At 43.4% G+C, this 23699-nt stretch overlaps 1 protein-coding gene across 1 annotated transcript in view; it reads left to right on the top strand.

Annotated features, from left to right (window-relative positions):
* The window catches only part of acadl (acyl-CoA dehydrogenase long chain), a 53563-nt gene that overhangs the window by 27163 nt on the left and 2701 nt on the right, over window positions 1-23699 (top strand). Inside the window, exon 6 of the mRNA XM_085985376.1 lies at window positions 12744-12830. Coding sequence (XP_085841502.1) covers window positions 12744-12830 — 87 coding nt within the window. The remainder of the gene's footprint in view (window positions 1-12743; window positions 12831-23699) is intronic.

The following is a 23699-nucleotide window of genomic DNA, read 5'->3' as shown; positions in this document are numbered from 1 at the left end:
ATTGGTTTCTAGAGGTTATCCACTTTGGTGTCAAAAACAGGAAGGCAGATTATAATAGAATGGCAATAGATTGGGAGAAGGGGAAGTGCAACGAGACCTGGGTGTACTTGTACACCAGTCGCTGAAAGTAAGCATGCAGGTGCAGCAGGCGGTTAAGAAGGCAAATGGTATGTTGGCCTTCGTAGCGAGAGGGTTTGAGTACAGGAACAAGGATGTCTTGCTGCAGTTGTACAGGGCCTTGGTGAGACCACACCTTGAGTATTGTGTGCAGTTTTGGTCGCCTTATCTGAGGAAGGATGTTCTTGCCATGGAAGGAGTGCAGCGAAGGTTCACCAGGCTGATACCTGGAATGGCAGGAATGACGTATGTGGAGAGATTGGGTCGATTGGGCTTGTACTCGCTGGAGTTTAGAAGAATGAGAGGGGATCTCATCGAAACTTATAAAATTCTAACAGGACTAGACAGACTAGATGCTGGAAGGATGTTCCCGATGGTCAGGGAGTCCAGAACCAGGGGTCATAGTCTAAGGATAAAGGGGTAAGCCATTTAGGACAGAGATGAGGAGGAATTTCTTCACCCAGAGAGTGGTGAACCTGTGGAATTCTCTGCCAAAGAAGGCAGTAGAGGCCAATTCATTAAATATATTCAAGAAGTAGTTTTAATATATTTCTTAAGGCTAAAGGGATCAAGGGATATGGAGAGAAGGCAGGGACAGGGTACTGAATTTGGATGATCAGCCATGATCTCATTGAATGGTGGAGCAGGCTCGAGGGGCCGAATGGCCTACTCCTGCTCCTATCTTCTATGTTTCTATCTATGTGTGCTTCAACAGTGAGCTTTAGTAGTATAAATAATTAATGTTGTATGCAGTTCATGCCAGCAAAAATATAATGGCTTGCCATTTTCATATTCGTATTCAAGGTATGCTACTGTCAGCGCTCCAATTTTACTGAATTGTCGTTGTGGTCATGTGAACTTTCAATGGAGCCATACTATAGATCTTTTATTCCCCACCAGAATTTTTGTGACGCTTATTAGTAAGAAAGAATGAACTTGAATTTATATAGCACCTTTAACAATCCCAAAGTATTTCCAACTAATGAAGTATTTTTGAAGTGTAGTCACTGTTGTAATGTAGGGAAAGTTATTGTGTAGAAATTTTTGTTCCGTGCCTGCTTGAACTCTGGATAAACAGCCAGTGATACATTAGATAACAAGTTTTGTCCTTGAGAACTTGGGTTGTGTCTGGAGGTTCTTTTGAATTAGGTGGTTACATTTCTGTGACGTAGCGGGAGCAATTAAGTAGTCACAGAAGTAATGTTATCACACTACATTGAAGAGTATTGGCTTAAATATATTTCTTATAACATATTTGATACCAATACACTATATCTCTGACAACAATGTTACTTATATGTTGAGGTGGTAGCTCACTTGCCCCTGAGTCAGAAGGTTGTGGATTCAAGGAAAAAACATAGATAGGAACCAGCTGACAATGGAAAACAAGGGTGGGAGGGGTTTTAGCTCTGGGGCTGTTCATTTCAAAAGATGCCAACAGCAGTTTGGGTCCTCTTATCATGGATACACCCTACTTGTGATGCGGCTGTGCTCTGCTTGTCAACCATACTTGGGATACTGTAGCTGAACATGGTGAGTTGCAGCCACAGCATTGCAAATGATGCTAATGGCACTTTCAAATTCCCAACTGTGTAGTCTTTGGCCCTCCACATGCATGATATTTCTGCTCCATCACATCCACAACCCCACCTCTGATGCCCTTATCCCCAGTTAAACCTTTACTCTCTCTCTCCCTGGTCATTCCCTCTGGAACAGCCCCCCATCTCCATTCCCTTAAGTCCAAGGGATGTCGACTTAAACCATTCATGGCGGACACTGGTTTATGTAGTGTCCGTGTGTTGATAAAGATACTGAAGACAGGAGTTGGTTCACAGGTGTTTACTAAGCAAAGTCTGGGGGGGGGGGTTCCCTAACGGATATACACAATATACAGGCTTATATAGCCTGAGTGGCAATTACCGGCATTACAGCACACCTGGGGCTCTTAAAGGCACATACACTACAGTTTAGCCATTCATTGCCAAATCTGGCTGGACTACCTCAAGCACCATTGGCTCTTGCTCTCCTCTATATACTGCTTACATCTCCAGGATCATCCTGGAATGAAGAGGTAATTCTCGACTTCTCCACTATGAACTGTCTTCTTAAACCCCTCCACTCTCGCCTCCAACAACAAGTGCGAGGAGCTCAGAGACTTCTTTGTCACTAAGATTGAGACCGTCCATTCAACTGCCTTTGCCGCATCCCACCCTACCCCTAGCCTACCAAGCCAAACTTTCCCCAAGGTTCCCCCCCTGCCCTCGCCCTGAACTCGCATCTTTCTCTAGTTTTTCCTCCTATCTGACCTCATGCTCTATCTCGTCGATGAGACCCACCTCTTGTTCTCTCAACCCTATTCCCACTGAAATGCTCAACACCCAACTTCCCTTCCTGGCCCCCATGTTAGCTGATATTGTAAACTGTGGCCTCTCCTCTGGTACTGTCCCCCTCCCTTTCAAATCTGCCATCATCACCACCCACCCCCCCTCCAAAAAATAGCCTTCTGCCCTTGCAAACTGCCGCCTCGTCTCCAACCTTCCTTTCCTCTCAAGTCCTTGAACATGTTGTCACCTCCCAAATCCGTGCCCATCTTTCCCACAACTCTATGTTTGAACACCTCAAATCAGGTTTCCGCCCCAGCTACAGTGCTGAAATGGCCCTAATCAAAGTCACAAATGATATCCCCTGTGACTGTGAAGACTGAAGCCATTGTCTTTGGCCCACGCCATAAACTCCGTTGCCTAGCCATTAATTCCATCCCGCTCCCTGGCCACTGTCTGAGGCTGAACCAGATTGTTCACAACCGTGGCTATTTGACCCTGATCTGAGCTTTCGACCCATGTCCTCTCTATTACCAAGACAATTACTTCCATCTCTGTAATATTGCCCACCTGCTGAAACCCTCATCCATGCTTTTGTTACCTCTAAACTTGACTATTCCAACGCTCTCCTGGCCAGCCTCTCATCCTCCACCCTCTGTAAACTTAAGGTCATCCAAACTCTGCTGCCCGTGTCCTAACATGCACCAAGTCCCATTCTCCCATCATCCCTGTGCTCGCTGACCTACATTGGCTCTCGGTCCAGCAACGCCTCAAATTTAAAATTCTCATCCTTGTTTTCAAATCCCTCCATGACCTTGCCCCTCCCTATCTCTAACCTCCTCCAGCTCTACAGCCCTTTAAGAACTCTGCGTTACTCCAATTTTGGCCTCTTGCGTATCCCCAACTTCCTTCTCCCCACCATTGGCGACTGTACCTTCAGCTGACCCTAAGCTCTGGAATTCCCTCCCTAAACCTCTCCACCTCTCTACCTTTTTGCTCCTTGAGACCTCCCTCTTTGACCAAACTTTTGGTCGCCTGTCCTAATATTGCCATATGTGGCGTGGTGTCAAATTTTATCTGGTAACGCTCCTGGGATGGCGATGAAGTCAAGATGGCGACCGAGACAGTCCGGCGCTCTCCCGGCTTCGGGCGGACCGCTCTCGTCGCTCCCGCAACCGGAGCGAGGTGTTCGGCGAGTCGGGACGCAGCAGCAGCCATGTCGACCCGCTAGAGCACGTCAGCTGGCTGCTCCTCAGTGGGGAAGCATTCCGACTGGGAGGAGGGGAGCTGAGCATGGCAGCCAGAGGCCAGACTGGAAGCGGGAGAAGCAGGCCCAGGCCGTCGGACCGTGGAGCCGGCGACGGCGAGTTGGAGGCCGCAGCGACTGGAGGATGTGTTCAGCGAGTCGGGCGGAGGCAGCGCAGCGCATCGAGCAGCAGCCACGACGACTCGCAGTCTGACTGGGAGGAGGGGAGCCGGGAATGGTGGCCAGCGGGTGAGCGGGAGAAGCAGGCCACCACACGTGGAGCCGAGCCAGCAACAGTGAGGAGGAGGCCGCGGTGACGAGGAGGACGGAGCGGCTGAGGGACATCGTGCTCCCACTGCCACTGGATGCCAAAGAATTGACTTCTGAACACGGCGCTGTAAAAATAGCTGACGTGTCCCTACGGGGAGTAAGCATTCCATTGTACTAGTTACAAATGGCAAATAAAATTGATTGGATTTGGGATGTTTTACTATGTTAAAGATGCTATATTAATGCAAGTTGTTGGTTGGTAAACTCAGTGAGCAGGTACTGAGCACAGAGTGAATCCCAAACTCACTGGGTGGACATGTGGCAGATGAAATTTAACGCAGAAAAGTGCAAAGTGATAATTTTGGTAGAAAGAGTGAGGAGAGGAAATATAAACTAAAGGGTACAATCTGAACAGAGACCTGGGGGTATATGTGCACAAATCATTGAAGGTGGCAGGGCAGGTTGAGAAAGCAATTAAAAAAGCTTATGGGATCCTGGGCTTCATGAATAGAGGTATAGAGTACAAAAGCGTGATAATTATGATGACCCTGTATAAAACACTGGTTTGGCCTCAACTGGAGTATTGTGTCCAATTCTGGGCACCGCACTTTAGGAAGGATGTGAATGCCTTAGAGAGGTGCAGAAAGGATTTACGAGAATGATTCCAGGGATGCGGGACTTCGGTTACATGGATAGACTGGAGAAGCTGGGGTTGTTCGCCTTAGAGCAGAGAAGGTTGAGAGGAGATTTGATAGAGGTATTCAAAATCATGAGGGGTCTGGACAGAGTAGATAGAGTGAAACTGTTCCCATTGGCAGAAGGGTCGAGAACCAGAGGACACAGATTTAAGGTGATTGGCAAAAGAACCAAAGGCGACATGAGGAAAAACTTTTTTTACTCAGCGAGTGGTTAGGATCTGGAATGCACTGCCTGAAAGGGTGGTGGAGGCAGATTCAATCGTGGCTTTCAAAAGGGAGTTGGATAAGTACCTGAAGGAAATAAAATTGTAGGGCTACGGGGAAAGGGTGGGGGATTGGGACTAGCTGAAGTGCTCATGCAGTGAGCCGGCACGGGCTCGATAGGCCGAATGGCCTCCTTCCATGCTGTAACCATTCTATGATTCTATGAAACACAGCAACTGGTGGGTAGAAAAGTGGCATTGTGGGGATAGAAATTCTGCAGCTGGAGTTGAGCTATGAGGCAATTTCCTGGGCCATGGAATCATGGGGCATGATTCCAGATGTGGAACTAATTAGCGTCAGTATGCCACCTTTTACAGAATTGCATTTGCAAAAGTTGTACAAAATGTGAATTTCAGGGATTGACTAAGCTATAATGACGATATTTGTTCATCAGGTTCAAAGGATATTTTATGGCGTAGGAATGCATAAATACATTTAAGATCTTTTTACCTTGTTTAACAGTTGCCAAAAATCGCAAGCACATCACACAATGAATTGTGTTTTGAAGTGCAATAAATGCTTTTTGTTCTGTTTGTGTAGAAGGTCGGGCCTCCACTTTCTGAATCGCCTCTAATAGAGCCACTGGAGAGTAGAAGTAAACGATTACAAAATATGGTGGTCTTTGAATTGGTCTGGTGAATGTTTTTTAAAAATTGTATTCAGTGGATCTGGGAATTGAAGCTGAAGTGGTTCTAGGTGTCACTCTGCTCTTGTCAAAATACTTTTGTGTTGCTACGCAGGCACAAGGATCCATTGAACTGGCTCAGTGCATTTAGCAGGCCACAGGAGGGGGCAGTTGATCTGACCGCAGAACTCAAGACCTACGAAATGGCCTACACTTCCACTGGGTTTACAACACAGAAGGAGGCCATTCAGCCCATTGTGTCTGTGTTGGCTCTTTGCTAGAACAATCCAAGACTAATTCCACTGCCATACTCTCTCTTTCCATAGCCCTGTGTGTTCCTCTGTTTTTAAATATTTGTCCAATTTTCCCTTAAAAGATGCAATGGTCTCTGATTCAAACACTCATGCCATCCTCCAGCAACCCTCTGTGTAAAGAAGTTTCTCCTAACATCTCTCCTTACTCCGAAACAACAACAGAAAATGCTGGAAAAACTCAGCTCTCCTTACTCTCTTGGTATTGATGACCCCTCATCACTGATTTCCCAACCAGAGGAAATAGTCTTTTCCTATTCGCTCTATAAATTCATAATTTTAGAAACCTCTATTAAATCTTTTAGCCTCCCCTGCTTCTGTGGAAATAATCCCAGTATCTCAGGTATTTTCCACCCCTGCATCATCCTGGTGAATCTACGCTGTACATTCTCTATGTCTTTAATGTCCTTTCTATAATGGAGTGCCCACAACTACACACAGTGCACTAAATGTGGCCTAACCAATGTTTTGTACGAGTTTCTCATTATTTCTGGTATTCTTTGCCCCAATTTATAAAACCCAACACACCCTTCTGTGGCTTTCTCTGCCTGCACTTACACTTTCAGGGAATTATGTATTTGAAGTCCTAGATCTCTGTTCATCCAAACCCTTCGGTGCCTTTCCATTGACTGTATATTCCCATTCCTTGTTTTCCTCCCAAAATATATTGTCTTGCACTTATCACATTAAATTGCATCTTCCTTCTGTCTGCCCATTGTAAACTGAACAAACAATCTCCAGAATGCAACTAAAGAAAGAACTACCTTATACACAGCGCCTTCCACATCCTCAACACATCCCAAAGTTCTTCACAGCCAATAAAGTACTTTTAAAGTGTAGTCGCTGTCATGTAGGCAAACACGGCAGCCAATTTACACACAACGAGGTCCACAAACAGCAAATAACCAGTTAATCTGACCTTTTTTGATCGTGTTGGTCGAGTGAAAAAGGTTGGCCAGGAATAATTAAATGGGAAAAGAAAATTATAGAAAGACTATCAAGGAAAAAAACAGGAGCGCTCAGGGTAGTGTGATAATTTTCTCTAACAAATTCTGGTTGCCATATTATAAAAAGGATATAGAGGCACTGGAGAAGATGCAAATAAGATTTACTAGAATGATACCAGAACTGAGAGGTTATACCTATCTGGAAAGATTAAGCAGGCTTGGGCTCTTTTCTCTAGAAAGAAGACTGAGGGGTGACCTAAATTGAGGTCTTCAAGATTATGAAAGAGTTTGTTAGGGTAGACGTAGGGAAGATGTTTCCACTTGTGAGCAAGACCAGAACTCGGGGCCATAAATATAAGATAGTCACTAATAAATCCAATAGACAATTCAGGAGAAACTTCTTTACCCAAAGAGTGGTTAGAATGTGGAACTCGCTATCACAGGGAGTGGTTGAAGTGAACAGCATATATGCATTTAAGAGAAAGCTGGATAAATACACGAGAGAGAAAGGAATAGAAGGATATGTTGATGGGGTTAGATGAAAAGGGTGGGAGGAGGCTTGTGTGGAGCATAAACACCGGCACAGACAAGTTGGGCCAAATGGCCTGTCTCTGTGTTGATACTTTGTAAAGCCAAGAGATATTAGAGGTGCAAAAGCAGATAAACCTAAAAAACTGTTGAACCCAATACTAAAACATTCTTCCAGTATCAGACAGTACAACAGCATTTAGAGAGGAAACTAGAATTTTAAAAGGTAAAGGTAGTGGTGAATATGAAAATATAAAAGTTATATGAATGAATATTTTCTACAAGTACTCATTAAAGAGGAAAACATAACATGCTGAGCAATTTTTGTAGTACTGTATATTGAGTACCCAAGAGAAATATTTGAGCTAAAAGGATTGAAGAGGGACAAACCTGCTCGGCCAAATAGCATGTATGAGGGAGGAAATCTGTGGGGCACTGGCGGTGTTCCAGAGCCCTCCCCTCCTCCTCCTTGTAGTCTCACCAGCAGAAGCACACACAGTACTGATTTTTTAAAAAGGGAGACAAATCTGGCCCAGGCAAAGACAGTGCTTTGATTAAAAGCAATCTGAACTGTATGTAAATTAAACTAGTAATTCAAACTCTGTTTAAAGTAGTATTCTATTTCAAGCAGTCTATTTTATTTCTAATCATAGCAGGGGGAGAACTATTGGGATAACAGTCCAATAAATAAAAGTTAAAAGCTGCTTGTTTAAACAGAGAGGCCTCTTGTATCTTGTTACTATGGAACTATAGAGCGCTTTTAGTGGCTCAAGGCCATTGTGTCTAAATGGTTTCCTGCAGTAACCTTTGCTGAACCTTTCTATGTAACAGCTATGTATTTTATGCTTCTATGATCTAGAAAAACAGGCTTTAAATACATAGCTGATAAGTGAGGTTTTTAAAACTATTTGTCAGTAAAGTAGGGAGAAGTAGTTGGGAGGAGTTGGAGAGAGCAATTGTGGGAGCTGCACTAACATCAATAGAACTAGCCATTAATCCAAGCTAATTCCGTGATCTTAAATCAATTTAGTTCCTCGTGGTGTCAGCTCTGCACCGCCTCTGTTTCAGCAGTTTGCATAGTGTTTTTAGTTAAAGCATCCACTTGGAACTGGATTGAAACTGTCCAAGCTCAACTTGTTTCATGTAGTTGTCGTACATTTAACTAAAATATGCAAATGATTATTGTATAAACAGAATTAGTAAAAGTTAATCAGATGTGAAACTAAACATGAGGAAATGGTAAGTTCTGTGTTCACCGGCCACAGTACCAGCCCTTCACAATATTTGCTGTAAAATATGATTAGACAGACTAAATGGCATCAAAGACGTTTCAGTGTCTAACTGAAATAAGGAAGCATCTGTGGGAATATTTTTCTTTGATTATTTTTGGTTCCCCTGAAACTATTTAAAATCCTTCACCAGATTGTCTGAAGGGGAATCTATAGACCACCCCTTGTAAGGCTGACTGACCAGTGCTGTGTGTGCCTTTCTATGGAAAATTCCACTCGGAAAGCACAGCTTTTCTTTAAACTTTCCGGAAGCTTTTTCAGACAAAGGTTATATGCTTTGCTCCTCTCTGTCCATTCTTCTCCCTCCTTTTCCAGCTCCTTTGCGCTACACCATATTTCACGACCGAGAGTTCAGCCAGGTAACTTGCTCTTAGGCCTCTGCCACACTCTTGCCCTACCTTGCCCCGCCCCAGTTATGCAGCTGGGTTCAGGAAGTTGAGTGTACAGCTTTTCATTTACCAAGCATTGACTTTTCTCTTGATTAAAAGCTGTTACTAGAAACTTTGTACCACTGAACATAAATTCTAAAAAGTAATGTACAGTATTGGTATAGATGAGAAGTGGTGTAGGCAAGAGCTGGAATTCACCTTGGGTACGGACCCACAGCACAATAGTGGTACTAAATTGATCACTTCCTTCAGAGAAGTGACTGGTCAGCTTGTGGGAAATAAAGGGTCCCACTGGTGCAGCAGTGCGTGATGTTCTCGGGTTGCTGAAGCAATTTTCTGGGGCAGAGTAGAGGGAGCTTTAGTCTGTTCGTGATCTGGGAGCGTTTGATGCTGACACTCAGGTGCCTGAAATGGAAAATTTTCCACCCAGAGCACTAACATCCCTCACCTTGACGAGTACAAAACTCACATTAAAAAAAGTCAGCAGAGAAAAGGCTGTCTAACTTTGCAAGTAGAAAAAGAAACTGTAGAGCAAGACATGCAAACGCACTGAAGTTTAATGTTGTTGAGTTGCTTTTTTTGTCTTCTCATAACCAAAGTTGGAAAATAGCTTGTCCTGCCTGGTTAGTGGACAGAGTTTTCCAGCTCTGCAGCAGTTTCTCGCTGTTCCTCAGGGATAAAATACTTTTGAAAAGCTAACTTGTTATCAACTAAGATCTTGCAATGCTGCTGAATATTTAAATCTGTTCCAAGCTTTTAAAAAAGATGTGCTGTAATTCATTGAGAACACGCAGTGAGTTTCCCCAGTAGGTCAGATGTTTAAATGCAAGGTGTAACTGAGTCACACACACCACATGGTTCCAGGTTCAGAGAAACATAGACGATAGGAGCAGGAGTAGGCCATTCGGCCCCTCGAGCCTGCTCCGCCATTTAATGAGATCATGGCTGATCATCCAAATTCAGTACCCTGTCCCTGCTTTCTCCCCAGATCCCTTGATCCCTTTAGCCTTAAGAAATATATCTAACTCCTTCTTGAATATATTTAATGAATTGGCCTCAACTGCCTTCTGTGGTAGAGAATTCCACTGCACACAATACTCAAGGTGTGGTCTCACCAAGGCCCTGTACAACTGCAGCAAGGCATCCTTGTTCCTGTACTCGAACCCTCTCGCTACGAAGGCCAACATACCATTTGCCTTCTTAACCGCCTGCTGCACCTGCATGCTTACCTTCAGCGACTGGTGCACAAGGACACCCAGGTCTCGTTGCACTTCCCCTTCTCCCAATCTATTGCCGCTCAGATAATCTGCCTTCCTGTTTTTGCCACCAAAGTGGATAGCCTTGCATTCATCCACATTATACTGTATCTGCCCAATCATCCAACCTGTCCAAATCATACTGGAGTTTCTCGGCATCCTCCTCACAACACACACGCCCACCCAGCTTTGTGTCATCTGCAAACTTGGAGATATTACATCTAGTTCCCTCGTCTAGATCATTAATGTATATTGTGGATAGCTGGGGTCCTAGCACCGATCCCTGCGGTACCCCACTAGTCACTGCCTGCCACTCGGAAAAAGACCCGTTTATTCCAACTCTTTGCTTCCTGTCTGCCAACCAGTTCTCTATCCAAGTCAGTACTTTGCCCCAATCCCATGTGCTTTAACTTTACACGCTAATCTCTTATGCGGGACCTTATTGGAAGCCTTCTGAAAGCCCAAATACACCACATCCACTGGTTCTCCCTTATCTATTCTACCAGTTACATCCTCAAAAAACTCCAGTAGATTAGTCAAGCACGATTTACCTTTTGTAAATCCATGTTGACTTTGTCCGATCCTGTCACTGTTTTCCAAGTGCTCTGCTATTACATCTTTTATAATGGACTCTAGCATTTTTTCCACTACCAATGTCTGGCTTACCGGTCTGTAATTCCCCATTTTCTCTCTACCACCTTTTTTGAATAGTGGGGTAACATTAGCTACCCTCCAATCCATGGGAACTGTTCCAGAGTCTATCGAATTTTGGAAGATGACCAGCAATGCATCTACTATTTCTAGGGCCACTTCCTTAAGTACCCTAGGATGTAGATTATCAGGCTCTGGGGATTTATCGGCCTTCAATCCCGTCAATTTCCCTAACACTATTTCCCTACAAATACTGATTTCATTCAGTTCCTCCCTCTCATTAGACCCTATGTTCCCTGACATCTCTGGGAGGTTATTTGTGTCCTCCTTTTGTGAAGACAGAACCAAAGTATATATTTAATTGGTCTGCCATTTCTTTGTTCCCCATTATAAATTCCCCTGATTCTGACTGCAAGGGATCTACGCTTGACTTCACCAATCTTTTTCTCTTCACATATCTATAGACGCTTTTACAGTCAGTTTTTATGTTCCCTGCAAGCTTACTCTCATACTCTATTTTCCCCCTCTTAATTAATCCCTTTGTCCTCCTTTGCTGAATCCTAAACTGCTCCCAATCCTCAGGTTTGCTGCTTTTTCTGGCCAATTTATATGTCCTCTCCTTGGATCTTATGTTATCCCTAATTTCCCTTGTTAGCCACGGCTGAGTCACCTTTTTTGTTTTATTTTCATGCCAAACAGGCATGAACAAATTCTGTAGTTCATCCATGCGATCTTTAAATGTTTGCCATTGCCTATCCACTGTCAACCCTTTAAGTAACATTCCCCAATCCATCCTACCCAACTCGCGCTATCATCGTAGTTTCCTTTATTTAAATTCAGGACCCTAGTCTCGGAGTCAAACTTCACTCTCCATCTTAATGAAGAATTCGATCATATTATGATCGCTCCGCCCCAAGGGGCCTCACACAACAAGATTGCTAATTAATCCTTTCTCATTACATAATACCCAGTCTAAGATGGCCTGATCTCTAGTTGGTTCCTCGACATATTGGTCCAGGAAACCATCCCGTATACACTCCAGGAATTCCTCCTCCACAGTATTGTTACTAATTTGGTTAGCCCAATCTATATGTAGATTAAAGTCACCCATGATAACTGCTGTGCCCTTATTGTACGCATCTCTAATTTCCCATTTAATGCCATCCCCAACCTCAGCATTACTGTTTGGGGGTCTGTATACAACTCCCACTAACGTTTTCTGCCCCTTGGTATTTCTCAGCTCTACCCATACAGATTCCACATCAGAGCTAATATCCTTCCTTACTATTGTGTTAATCTCTTTAGCCAGCAATGCTGCCCCAGCTCCTTTGCCTTTTTGCCTGTATTTCCTGAATATTGAATACCCCTGGATGTTGAGTTCCCAGCCTTGGTCACCCTGGAGCCATGTTTCCGTAATCCCAATCATATATATATCCGTTCAGTCTCTGGCATGTGCTGATTGCAACTGGGCAGGGATGCGGTGTCGTGTGATACCATTGGCTTGAGCACACCCAGGTTAGGGAGGGAGTAATCACCCAGAGAAATGTACATGTTTGGGTATCGTGTGCAGACAGGAGCTTGGCTGATGGAATAGCCTGCTGGCACCACTGTCTGTGCTCACACATGAAGACTAGCCATTTACAACAGGGTACAGGAGAGCACCCCATATCCATTGAAATGCATCTCATTGGGAGAAAATTGACAAAAAAAGATACTTGGTGATTCTGTAAAGGACATGTTCTGGTAATGAGATGGTCTTAATGATTGACAGCTGTATCAATGGTGTCTCTGGATTTAAAAGAATAATATATACATTTAACTTTTTTTATAGGGCTTCTGACCTCCAGAATAATGTAGCCAACCAGTGTGTACAGCTTCACGGTGGATGTGGATACATGTGGGAATACCCAATTGCTAAGTAAGTCCTAATTTTTGTGATCTTTTGCAGTTGCTTTAAAGAGTCCCGGGGAAGTACTTTTTGCTTGAAGTACTTTTTGCTTAAAGTACTCTCCAATGTCTATTGAAAATGTGCTGGTAAATCTATTGTGCTGTTGGTCACAGTATGTCAGATGATGCTTTGTTTTCTAAGAACAGGAGTAGTATTTGAAGGCTGCAAACTAATTAATTAAAGACAATCAAGGTCATTCAGAAAATGCTGGAAATACTCAGTAGGTCAGGCAGCATCTGTGGAGAGAGAAACCGAGTCAACGTTTCAGGTCAATAACTGTTATGTTCATTAATAAATAGACATTCTTATTATGAACACAGCTAGCTTTTGCTAGCTACTTTTATTGAGCACATGTGGACTTGTACAGCATCTTGTAGAGGCTTCAATCTTGACTGCTGCCTTGTGGGTAGCCTAGTCTCATGGGTAATGTAGTCTTAATATAATATATAGCTGGGTAGTGTAGTCTTATACATACAGCTATATACAGCTCTACTGCTCCACCTAGTGTCCACCACAGAATGACATGTTATTGATCACTACATCCTCTCTTTGAGGTTTAACAAAATCAATATCAATCAACTTTCAAGAAAACAATAAAGATAATATCAGTAACACTTTTGTTAGTGCTCTATAAACATAAACATTTTCAAAACAGTCAACACATTTTCAAAGCTTTACATTGTACTCAAAGATTAAGTCTATCAGGCTCTTTTACTTCACGTGTGGATCTTCTCAACACGGGTAAGTCTGATGTGTCTTCATGAGATTGTTCTGGCGGTGAATGACAAGATGCAGTTGCGGCATTGTCATCAATCTGCTCTTGTATAGATCGAGGTCTCCTTGCGATCTTTGCTTGGAGAGGGTTTCAGTGTTTCCTTCACCCTTCATGCCATAACTCTCAATGTAGTCAATGCACTCTCAAAAAACTGCTGGCAGCTGGATCCCATCATACAGCATAGTCCTCTCAGCAGCCTCGGCTAATGGAACACCAAAGATTGGCCTGAGGGAAGAAGGAGTATCCACCGGAACTGCTTCCTGCTCTGGTGCAGGCTTCTTCTTTTTCTTTTTCTCTTTCCACTGCTTAACAACATCTGCTGCGGTTATATCTTTGGACTTTTTCTCCTTGTGTTTTTCCTCTTTGTGCTTTTCTTCCTTTGGCTTCTCTTTGACCTTAAAGTCTTTTTCTTTCTTTCTTGGAGAAACTAGGCTTTTTGAAGACATGGATACCCTTTGGCCTTTTCATCCTTGATGGGCTCTCTGCTTCATCACCTGAGTCATCTGGTCTGCTTATGGCACAGTTTATACGGTAGACTCTCTTGACCAGTTCTAAGTCTTCACAAGCTTTGTCACCTAGTATCGAATCAAGTCTTTCAGCCACAACAGAAAACATGAGATGATGCACTTTGTCTTTGACTGTCACTTTAAGTCTGCATACACCTAAGCTATCTATTTTCTGTCCATTATAGTCCTTCAGTAGTACTGACTTTTTCTGCATTTTGGGCTTTTCTTTCATATTGTTAATGTCACTCATACTGATTAAGTTTGCTTTTGCCCCAGTGTCTAGTTTCAAGGTAACTAATGCTCCATTTACCTGCAGTGGGATCATCCATTTGTCCTCTTTTACTGCATTAACTTTATGTTCAGCATTGTCCATTTCTGAGGGCTGCACATTTTCTGTATCCTTTTTGATATTGTCACATGACACCATTCCTACAAAAAAATCTCTCACTTAAATCAGTGTCCTCAATTACATTAACTTGTTGCCCTTTCTTAGTTTTTACTTTTGAAAAGCATTGTTTGGCAAAGTGATTCTTTCCATTACACTTTGTGCACATTTTTCCAAACGCTGGGCATTGTCTTAACTGGTGTTTGTAACCACAGCGTTTACAATTAAAAATTTCATCCTCCGATTGCTTTTCATTTCTGTTCTGCCCACGTTTCTTCCCCTTGTAGGACACAGCACCGACAGCAGCATTATCACTCATTACAATCGCAGCATTATTGATTTCACTGAAAGTCTTCGTGATTTCGAGCTAGCTCGCTGGCTTGGCATATTTTCACCACATTTTCCAAATTTAGTTCGGTTTCTCTCAACAGACGTTCCCTGACTTTTTTATCATGAATACCAAACACAATCTGGTCACGAATCATGGATGCTTTGAGCTCAGAGAAATTACATGTCTGTGCTTTCAGTTTCAGATCAGTTATAAAGCTATCAAAAGTCTCATTTTGTTGCTGTGTCCGAGAACGGAAGATGTATCTTTCATACGTCTCATTCTTTTTGGGAGAACAATGTGCATCAAATTTCTGTAGCACATCGTCTAATTTGTCTCTGTTCTCCGCTGGATTAAATACAAATGTATTAAATACCTCTATCGCCTGTGGGCCTGCAACCGTAAGCAGCAACGCTATCTTCTTTGCGTCTGGCTTCGTACCAAATCCGATGGCTGCAATGTAGAGTTCGAATTGCTGTTTAAAAGTCTGCCAATTGTAGTCGATTTTTTCTGAGATTCAAACGCTCTGGTGGCATCAAATTCTCCATGTCGCTTTTCACAATTTTCAGCAGATCTTCACCACCCTGGTACCATGTTATGTTCATTAATAAATAGACATTCTTATTATGAACACAGCTAGCTTTTGCTAGCTACTTTTATTGAGCACATGTGGACTTGTACAGCATCTTGTAGAGGCTTCCATCTTGACTGCTGCCTTGTGGGTAGCCTAGTCTCATGGGTAATGTAGTCTTATATAATATATAGCTGGGTAGTGTAGTCTTATACATACAGCTATATACAGCTCTACTGCTCCACCTAGTGTCCACCACAGAATAACATGTTATTGATCACTACAAATAACCTTTCGTCAGAACTGGAAAAAGTTAGCGATGTAACAGACTTTAAGCAAAAGGGGGGCGGGGAGGAAAGAACAGAAGGGAAGGTCTGTGATAGGATGGAAGGCAGGAGAGATTAAATGACAAAAGAGATGATAGTACAAGGTAAAAGGAGATAGTAATGGGACAAGTAAAGAAACAAAAGATAAGTCTAGAAGAGGTGTTTAATAGTTTGGTTAGAGAACTTTGGAGATTGGAATGTGCTTATCAGTTACTGGCTGGAGATTAGAAGTGCAGGTTAGGAACAACCAGCATTTTAAGATTGTTTTGTATTAACTTTTGGCATATGACATCTTGGTATGTCGATGTGCAGTTTTTAAATTATTGTTGCTATATTAATGGATCTTCAGTGGCATTGTTCATCACACGAGTCTGGAGAGAGGCTAGTAAATGTTGGTATTCAGAAGGATGTTTAGCTGCTAACATGGCATGTCCTTTTAAGGCTGCTGCTCAAATTACTGACCTCAATCCAGGTCATTGTAGTTGCTTATAAGTTAGTGAGGTCAGTAAATTGCTTACGAATTTTAGCCCACAAACCCAGGATGAAATCCCTGCCTCTTTTTTTTAAAAAAAAAAAAAAAAAAAAAAATTGTTTTGCATCTGTAACATCTGGTGTGTGACGGGCACATGCCAGATGCAAAATATTTTTGAGCAAAAGGAATCAAAACACTAAATTTAAAGATAGAGCTAACACTTAACAAATTTTCAACTGAAACTACCAATGAAAAATTATGAATAAAATCTTTATTCTTACTAGTGGATTTCCTTCTACAAACTTCAAAATTCCTGGAAACTATTTTCTCTGATGCCTGCTCCTCGCTTGCGTTCCTTACTCTCAATTTACACCACATACTCGTGCTAGACCTCAGCCCTCCCCAGCTTAATGTTCGTATTAGCTTCCAACCACGTACTTACTATCTGCCAGCACTTAGCTCTGATACCCAAAGTCTTTTCCCACAAATCTCAGTACACAAGTCAGTCGATATTTCAACAACTTGCATTTATATAGCACCTTTAACGTAGTAAAACATCTCAAGGTGCTTCACAGGAACGTTATCAAGCATAATTTGACACCGAGCCACATAAGGGACATACTAGATGAGATGACCAAAAACTTGGTCAAAGAGGTAGGTTTTAAGGAGGAGAGAGAGGTCGAGAGGCAGAGAGGTTTAGGGAGGGAATTCCAGAGCTAAGAGCCCAGGCAGCTGAAGGCCAGGCTGCCAATGGTGGAGCGATTAAAATTGGGGATTCACAAGAGGCCAGAATTTCCAGTGTGGCATCCACAAATTAACTAAAAATATTAATGCCTTCTCTGGCTTTGAGTACTTCTGCATCGCAGCAAAGTGAGGGGAACAGTATCTGAAGAGAGGGACCATTTACAATGTCAGCTTGCATGGGGGCCAGTAAGGCAAGTTAGGTGATCAACAATTTACTGGGAACAGGGTCAAGGGAGCAGGAACCATTTCTCATGGGTGAGGTAGAAGAGAAACGAGAGAGAGACTGGGGGATCAGGGCCAGGGCAGCAAGAGCCGTGGGAAGGGGAAGTCCCCTCCTGTGCTGCAAATTCTGTGATACTTTGCTCCCCGCTCACACTCCCATTCCCTTTAAGTCCCAGTTAACCATTTGCCTGGCCATCTGAGAAACAGTGGGGAAGTGAATTTGGCAGAAATGCACCTCCCCAAACTCCAGTTCATAGAATCATAGAATGTTGTGTCTGTGCCGGCTCTTTGAAAGAGCTCTTCAATTAGTCCCACTCACTCTGCTCTTTCCCCACAGCCCTGCAAAATGTTCCCTTTCCAAGTATTTATCCAATTCCCTTTTGAAAGTTACTATTGAATCTGCTTCTCCTCACGCACGCACGCCAACAGTCCTGCTGTGCATTTTCAGCATTATCCGTCTATTTCTGCCATTCATGGGTCATTCCTGAGAAAATGTTGACCTTTCTCCGAGATGCCGAGTGACATGCGGTGCGCTTCCAAGTTAATTTTTATTTGTTGCAATCTCTGGCTACTGCGGTGAATCTCCTCGTCCTTTTCCCGTCTTCCTGTCTATTTTGGGGCGTGGAATTTATTAGTTCATTCCCGTGACTGAGCCGCTGAGTGGCTGCATCAGCTACTTTTGGGAATGGGACTGACTGGATTGCTCTGCTGAGAGCCGGCATGGATTCGATGGGCCGAATGGCCTCCTTCTGTGCCTCTCTGACTCTACCACCCTTTCAGGCTGTGCATTCCAGATCATCATAACTCGCTGCTTAAAAAACAATTCTCTTCATCTTCCATTTTGCCAATTAACTTAAATCAGTGTCCTCTGGAAACCGATCTGGTGACTGGTGTGGGAGAAATGGGTTTTGCTTCCTGGGACACTGGCACCAGTACTGGGGCAGGAGGGAGCTGTTCCGTTGGGACGGGCTTCACTTGGCCAGTGCTGGGACTAGAGTCCTGGCGGATCATATAACTAGGGCTGTAGAGAGGGCTTTAAACTAACTAGTGGGGGGGAGGTTCCTAGAGAGCAAATAATAAAAATGACAACAGAGAAGGTCATAGACTTAGGTAGCAGTGGGGAAATTAAAAACCAGAGCGTGTCAGGAAGGGGCAGAAGGTATGGAGTAAAAGGTAAAGTAATAAAAAGGGCAAAAGCAGGAACTAAGTGTCACAAAACATATTTGAAAGTACTCTATATGAATGCACGTAGCATTCGTAACAAAATAGACGAGTTAATGGCACAAATAACTACATATGGGTATGATCTTGTGGCCATTACAGAAACATGGCTGCAGGGTGACAATGCCTGGGAATTAAGCATACCAGGTTATTTAACGATCAGGAAGGACAGGCAGGAAGGAAGGGGAGGTGGGGTGGCTATGTTAATAAAGGAAGGAATCACTGTAATACAGAGAAATGATATTGGGTCAAAAGATCAAGATAATGAAACAGTTTGGGTGGAGGTAAGGAATAATAAGGGGAAAAAAACACTAGTGGGCGTAGTCTATAGGCCTCCGAACAGTTGCAACTCTGTTGGACGGAGTATCAATCAGGAAATAGTTGAGGCTTGTAATAAGGGAACATCTATAATTATGGGGGATTTTAACTATCATATTAATTGGACAAATCAAATTAGGCAGGGCTGCCTTGAGGATGAGTTCATTGAGTGTATTAGGGATGGGTTTCTTGAGCAGTATGTAACTGAACCGACCGGGGGCAAGTAACCTTAGATCTGGTCCTGTGTAACGAGACAGGATTAATTAAAAATGTCCTAGTAAAGGATCCCCTTGGAATGAGTGACCATAACATGGTTGAATTCCATATTCAATTAGAGGGTGAGAAGGTTGGATCTCAAACGAGCGTGCTAAGCTTGAATAAAGGAGACTATGAAGGTATGAGAGCGGAATTGAGTAGAGCGGGTTGGGAAAATAGATTAAAGGGTAAGACGATACATGATCAGTGGTGTACATTTAAGGAGTTATTTTACAACTTCCAAAAAATATATATTCCACTGAGAAGAAAAGGGTGTAAAAGAAAAGACAGCCATCCGTGGCTAAGTAAAGAAATTAAGGATAGTATTCGAATAAAAACAAGGGCATGTAAGGTAGCCAAATCTAGTGGGAGGATAGAGTCATAGTTATACAGCACGGATAGAGGCCCTTCGGCCCATCGTGTCCGCGCCAGCCATCAAGCCCTGTCTAATCTAATCCCATATTCCAGCATTTGGTCCGTAGCCTTGTATGCTATGGCATTTCAAGTGCTCATCCAAATGCTTCTTGAATGTTGTGAGGGTTCCAGCCTCCACAACCCTTTCAGGCAGTGAGTTCCAGACTCCAACCACCCTCTGGGTGAAAAAGTTATTTCTCAAACCCCGTCTAAACCTCCCGCCCTTTACCTTGAATCTATGCCCCCTAGTTATTGACCCTTCTACTAAGGGAAAAAGCTCCTTAATATCCATCCTATCTATGCCCCTCATAATTTTGTACATCTCAATCATGTCCCCCCTCAGCCTCCTCTGCTCCAAGGAAAACAAACCCAATCTGCCCAGTCTCTCTTCATAGCTGAAGCGCTCCAGCCCTGGTAACATCCTGGTGAATCTCCTCTGCACCCTCTCCAAAGCTATCACATCCTTCCTGTAGTGTGGCGACCAGAACTGCACACAGTATTCCAGCTGTGGCCTAACCAGTGTTTTATACAGCTCCATCATAACCTCCTTGTTCTTATATTCTATGCCTCGGCTAATGAAGGCAAGTATCCCATATGCCTTTTTTACCACCTTATCCACCTGTTCCGCCGCCTTCAGGGATCTGTGTACTTGCACACCCAGATCCCTCTGACCCTCCATCTTGCCGAGGGTCTTACCATTCATTGTGTATTCCCTTGCCTTGTTAGTCCCCCCCAAAGTGCATCACCTCGCACTTTTCCGGGTTAAATTGAGGATTGGGAAAACTTTAAAAGACAGCAAAAAATAACAAAAAGATTGATTAAGAAAGGGAAGATAGATTATGAAAGTAAATTAGCAAAAAATATAAAAACAGATAGTAAGAGTTTTTATAGTTATATAAAAAGAAAAAGGGTGGCTAAAGTAAATGTTGGTCCCTTAGAGGATGAGACCGGGAAATTAATGGTGGGAAATATGGAGATGGCAAAAACACAATGAATATTTTGTATCAGTCTTTACAGTAGAAGACACCAAGAATATCCCAACACTGGACAAACAGGGGGCCATAGGGGGGGAGGAGCTAAACACGATCAAAATCACTAAGGAAGTGGTACTCGGTAAAATAATGGGACTCGAGGCGGATAAATCACCTGGACCTGATGGCTTACATCCTAGGGTCTTGAGGGAAGTGGCGGTAGGGATTGTGGATGCATTGGTAATAATTTTCCAAAACTCCCTGGACTCAGTAAAGGTCCCGGCAGACTGGAAAACTGCTAATGTAACACCCTTATTTAAAAAGGGCAGTAGACAGAAGGCTGGAAACTATAGACCGGTTAGCCTAACATCTGTGGTAGGTAAAATTTTGGAGTCCATTATTAAGGAGACAGTAACAGGACATTTGGATAATCATTTAATAGGACAAAGTCAGCATGGTTTTATGAAGGGGAAGTCATGTTTGACAAATTTGCTGGAGTTCTTTGAGGAAGTAACATATAGGGTGGATAAAGGGAAACCAGTGGACATAGTGTATTTAGACTTCCAAAAGGCATTTGACAAGGTGCCACACAAAAGATTATTGCTTAAGATAAAAAATCAGGGGATTGGGGGTAATATTCTGGCATGGATAGAGGATTGGCTATCTAACAGAAGGCAGAGAGTTGGGATAAATGGTTTATTCTCAGACTGGCAATCAGTAACTAGTGGTGTTCCGCAGGGGTCAGTGCTGGGTCCCCAACTCTTTACAATCTATATTAACGATTTGGAGGAGGGGACCGAGTGTAACATATCAAAGTTTGCAGATGATACTAAGATGGGAGGGAAAGTAGTGAGTGAGGAGGACATAAAAAACCTGCAAGGGGACATAGACAGGCTAAGTAAGTGGGCAGAGATTTGGCAGATGGAATACAATACTGGAAAGTGTGAGGTTATGCACTTTGGCAGGAAAAATCGTAGAGCAAGTTATTATCTTAATGGCAAGAAACTGGAAAGTACTGTAGTACAAAGGGATCTGGGGGTCCTGGTGCACGAAACTCAAAAGGTTAGTATGCAGGTGCAGCAAGTGATTAAGAAGGCCAATGGAATGTTGGCTTTCATTGCTAGGGGGATCGAATATAAAAATAGGGAGGTATTGCTTCAGTTGTACAAGGTATTGGTGAGACCGCACCTGGAATACTGCATACAGTTTTGGTGTCCATACTTAAGAAAGGACATACTTGCTCTCGAGTCAGTACAAAGAAGGTTCACTCGGTTAATCCCGGGGATGAGGGGATGGACATATGAGGAGAGGTTGAGTAGATTGGGACTCTACTCATTGGAGTTCAGAAGAATGAGAGGCGATCTTATTGAAACATATAAGATTGTGAAGGGGTTGGATCGGGTGGATGCGGGGAGGATGTTCTCGATGATGGGTGAAACTAGAACTAGGGGGCATAGTCTTAGAATAAGGGGCTGCTCTTTCAAAACTGAGATGAGGAGAAACTACTTCACTCAGAGGGTGGTAGGTCCATGGAATATGCTGCCCCAAAAAGCTGTAGAAGCTACATCATTACATAAATTTAAAACAGAAATAGACAGTTTCCTAGAAGTAAAGGGAATTGAGGGTTACGGGGAGCGGGTAGGAATTTGGACATGAGTCTAGGTTCGGATCGGTCATGGCCCTGTGGGTAGCGGAGCGGGCCCAGGGGCCGTGTAGCCTGATCCTGCTCCTATTTTGTGTGTCTAATTCTGTTAGATTCAGGAGATGGTTCTGTGATAGTGGATTGGCGGTTAGGATCAGATCAGCCATGATCTTATTGAATGGCGGAGCAGGCTCGAGGGGCCGATTGGCCAACTCCTGCTCCTATTTCTTATGTTCTTATGTTCTTATCCCCCTTCCAGTGGAAACCGTTTCTCCTTATTCACCCTATGAAACCCTTCATGATTTTGAACACTTTTATTAAATCCCCCCTTAACCTTCTCTGCTCTAAGGAGAACAATCCCAGCTTCTCCAGTATCTCCACATAACTGAAGTCCCACATCACAGAAATCACAGAATCACAGAAACCCCACAGTGCAGATAGAGGCCATTTCGGCCCATCGAGCCTGCACCGACACATATCCCACCCGATCCGCGTAACCCCTACACCAACACATATCCCACCCTATCCCCGTAACCCCACATATTTTAATCCCCCTAACACTAAGGGTCAATTTATCATAGCCAATCAACCTAACCTGCACATCTTTGGACTGTGGGAGGAAACCGGAGCACCCGGAGAAAACCCACGCAAACACGGGGAGAATGTGCAAACTCCACACAGACAGTCACCCGAGGCCGGATTTGAACCCGGATCCCTGGCGCTGTGAGGCAACAGTGCTAACCACTATGCCACCGTGCTCCCCTGGTACCATTCTAATAAATCTGCTCTGCACCCTCTCCAAGGCCTTGACATCCTTCCTAAAGTGTGGTGCCCAGAATTGGACACAATACTCTAGCTGGAGCCTGACCAGTGTTTTATAAAGGTTTAGCATAACTTCCTTGCTTTTGTACTCTATGCCTCTGTTTATAAAGCCAGGGATCCTGTATCCTTTTTTAACAGAATTCTCAACTTGTCCTGCCACCTTTGAAGACTTGTGTAAATACAAGCCTAGGTCTTTCTGTTCCTACACTCCCTTTAAAATTGTACCATTTTGTTTATATTGCCTCTCCTCGTTCTGCCTATCAAAATGTATCACTTCACACTTCTCTGCATTAAATTTCATCTGCCATGTGTCTGTGCATTTCACCAGTTTGTCTCTGTCCTCCTGAAGTCGGTTACTACCCTCCTCTCTCTAAACTTTGAAATTTACCCTGTCCACAAATCCAGGTCATTAATATACATCAAAAAGACCAGTTGTCCCTAATACTGATCCCTGGGGGACACCACTGTATACAATCCCTCCAGTCTGAAAAACAGCCATTCGCCACTGCACTCTGCTTTCTGTCCCTTAGCCAATTTTATATCCATGCTGCCTCTGCCCCTTTAATCTCATGGGCTTCAATTTTGGTAACAAGTCGATAATGTGGTACTTTATCAAACACCTTTTCAAAGTCCGTTTAACTGCACTACCTTCATCAACCCTCTTCACCAAAGAATGCAATCAAGTTAATCAAACACGAGTTGCCTTCCAACAAATCCATGCTGGCTGTCATTTATTAACCCATATTTTTACTAGTGATAACTTTGTCTCGGATTATTGTCTCTTAAACTTTTCCCCACCACCGACATTCGGCTTATTGGCCTGTAGCTGCTGGGTTTATCCCTCTCCTCCTTTTTGAACAGTGTAAC

The sequence above is a fragment of the Somniosus microcephalus genome, chromosome 4, assembly GCF_052327205.1.
Source record: "Somniosus microcephalus isolate GS21.2 chromosome 4, FLI_Smic_1.0, whole genome shotgun sequence".
Taxonomy (NCBI): Eukaryota; Metazoa; Chordata; class Chondrichthyes; order Squaliformes; family Somniosidae; genus Somniosus; species Somniosus microcephalus.
This window is presented reverse-complemented; position numbering and strand designations above follow the sequence as displayed.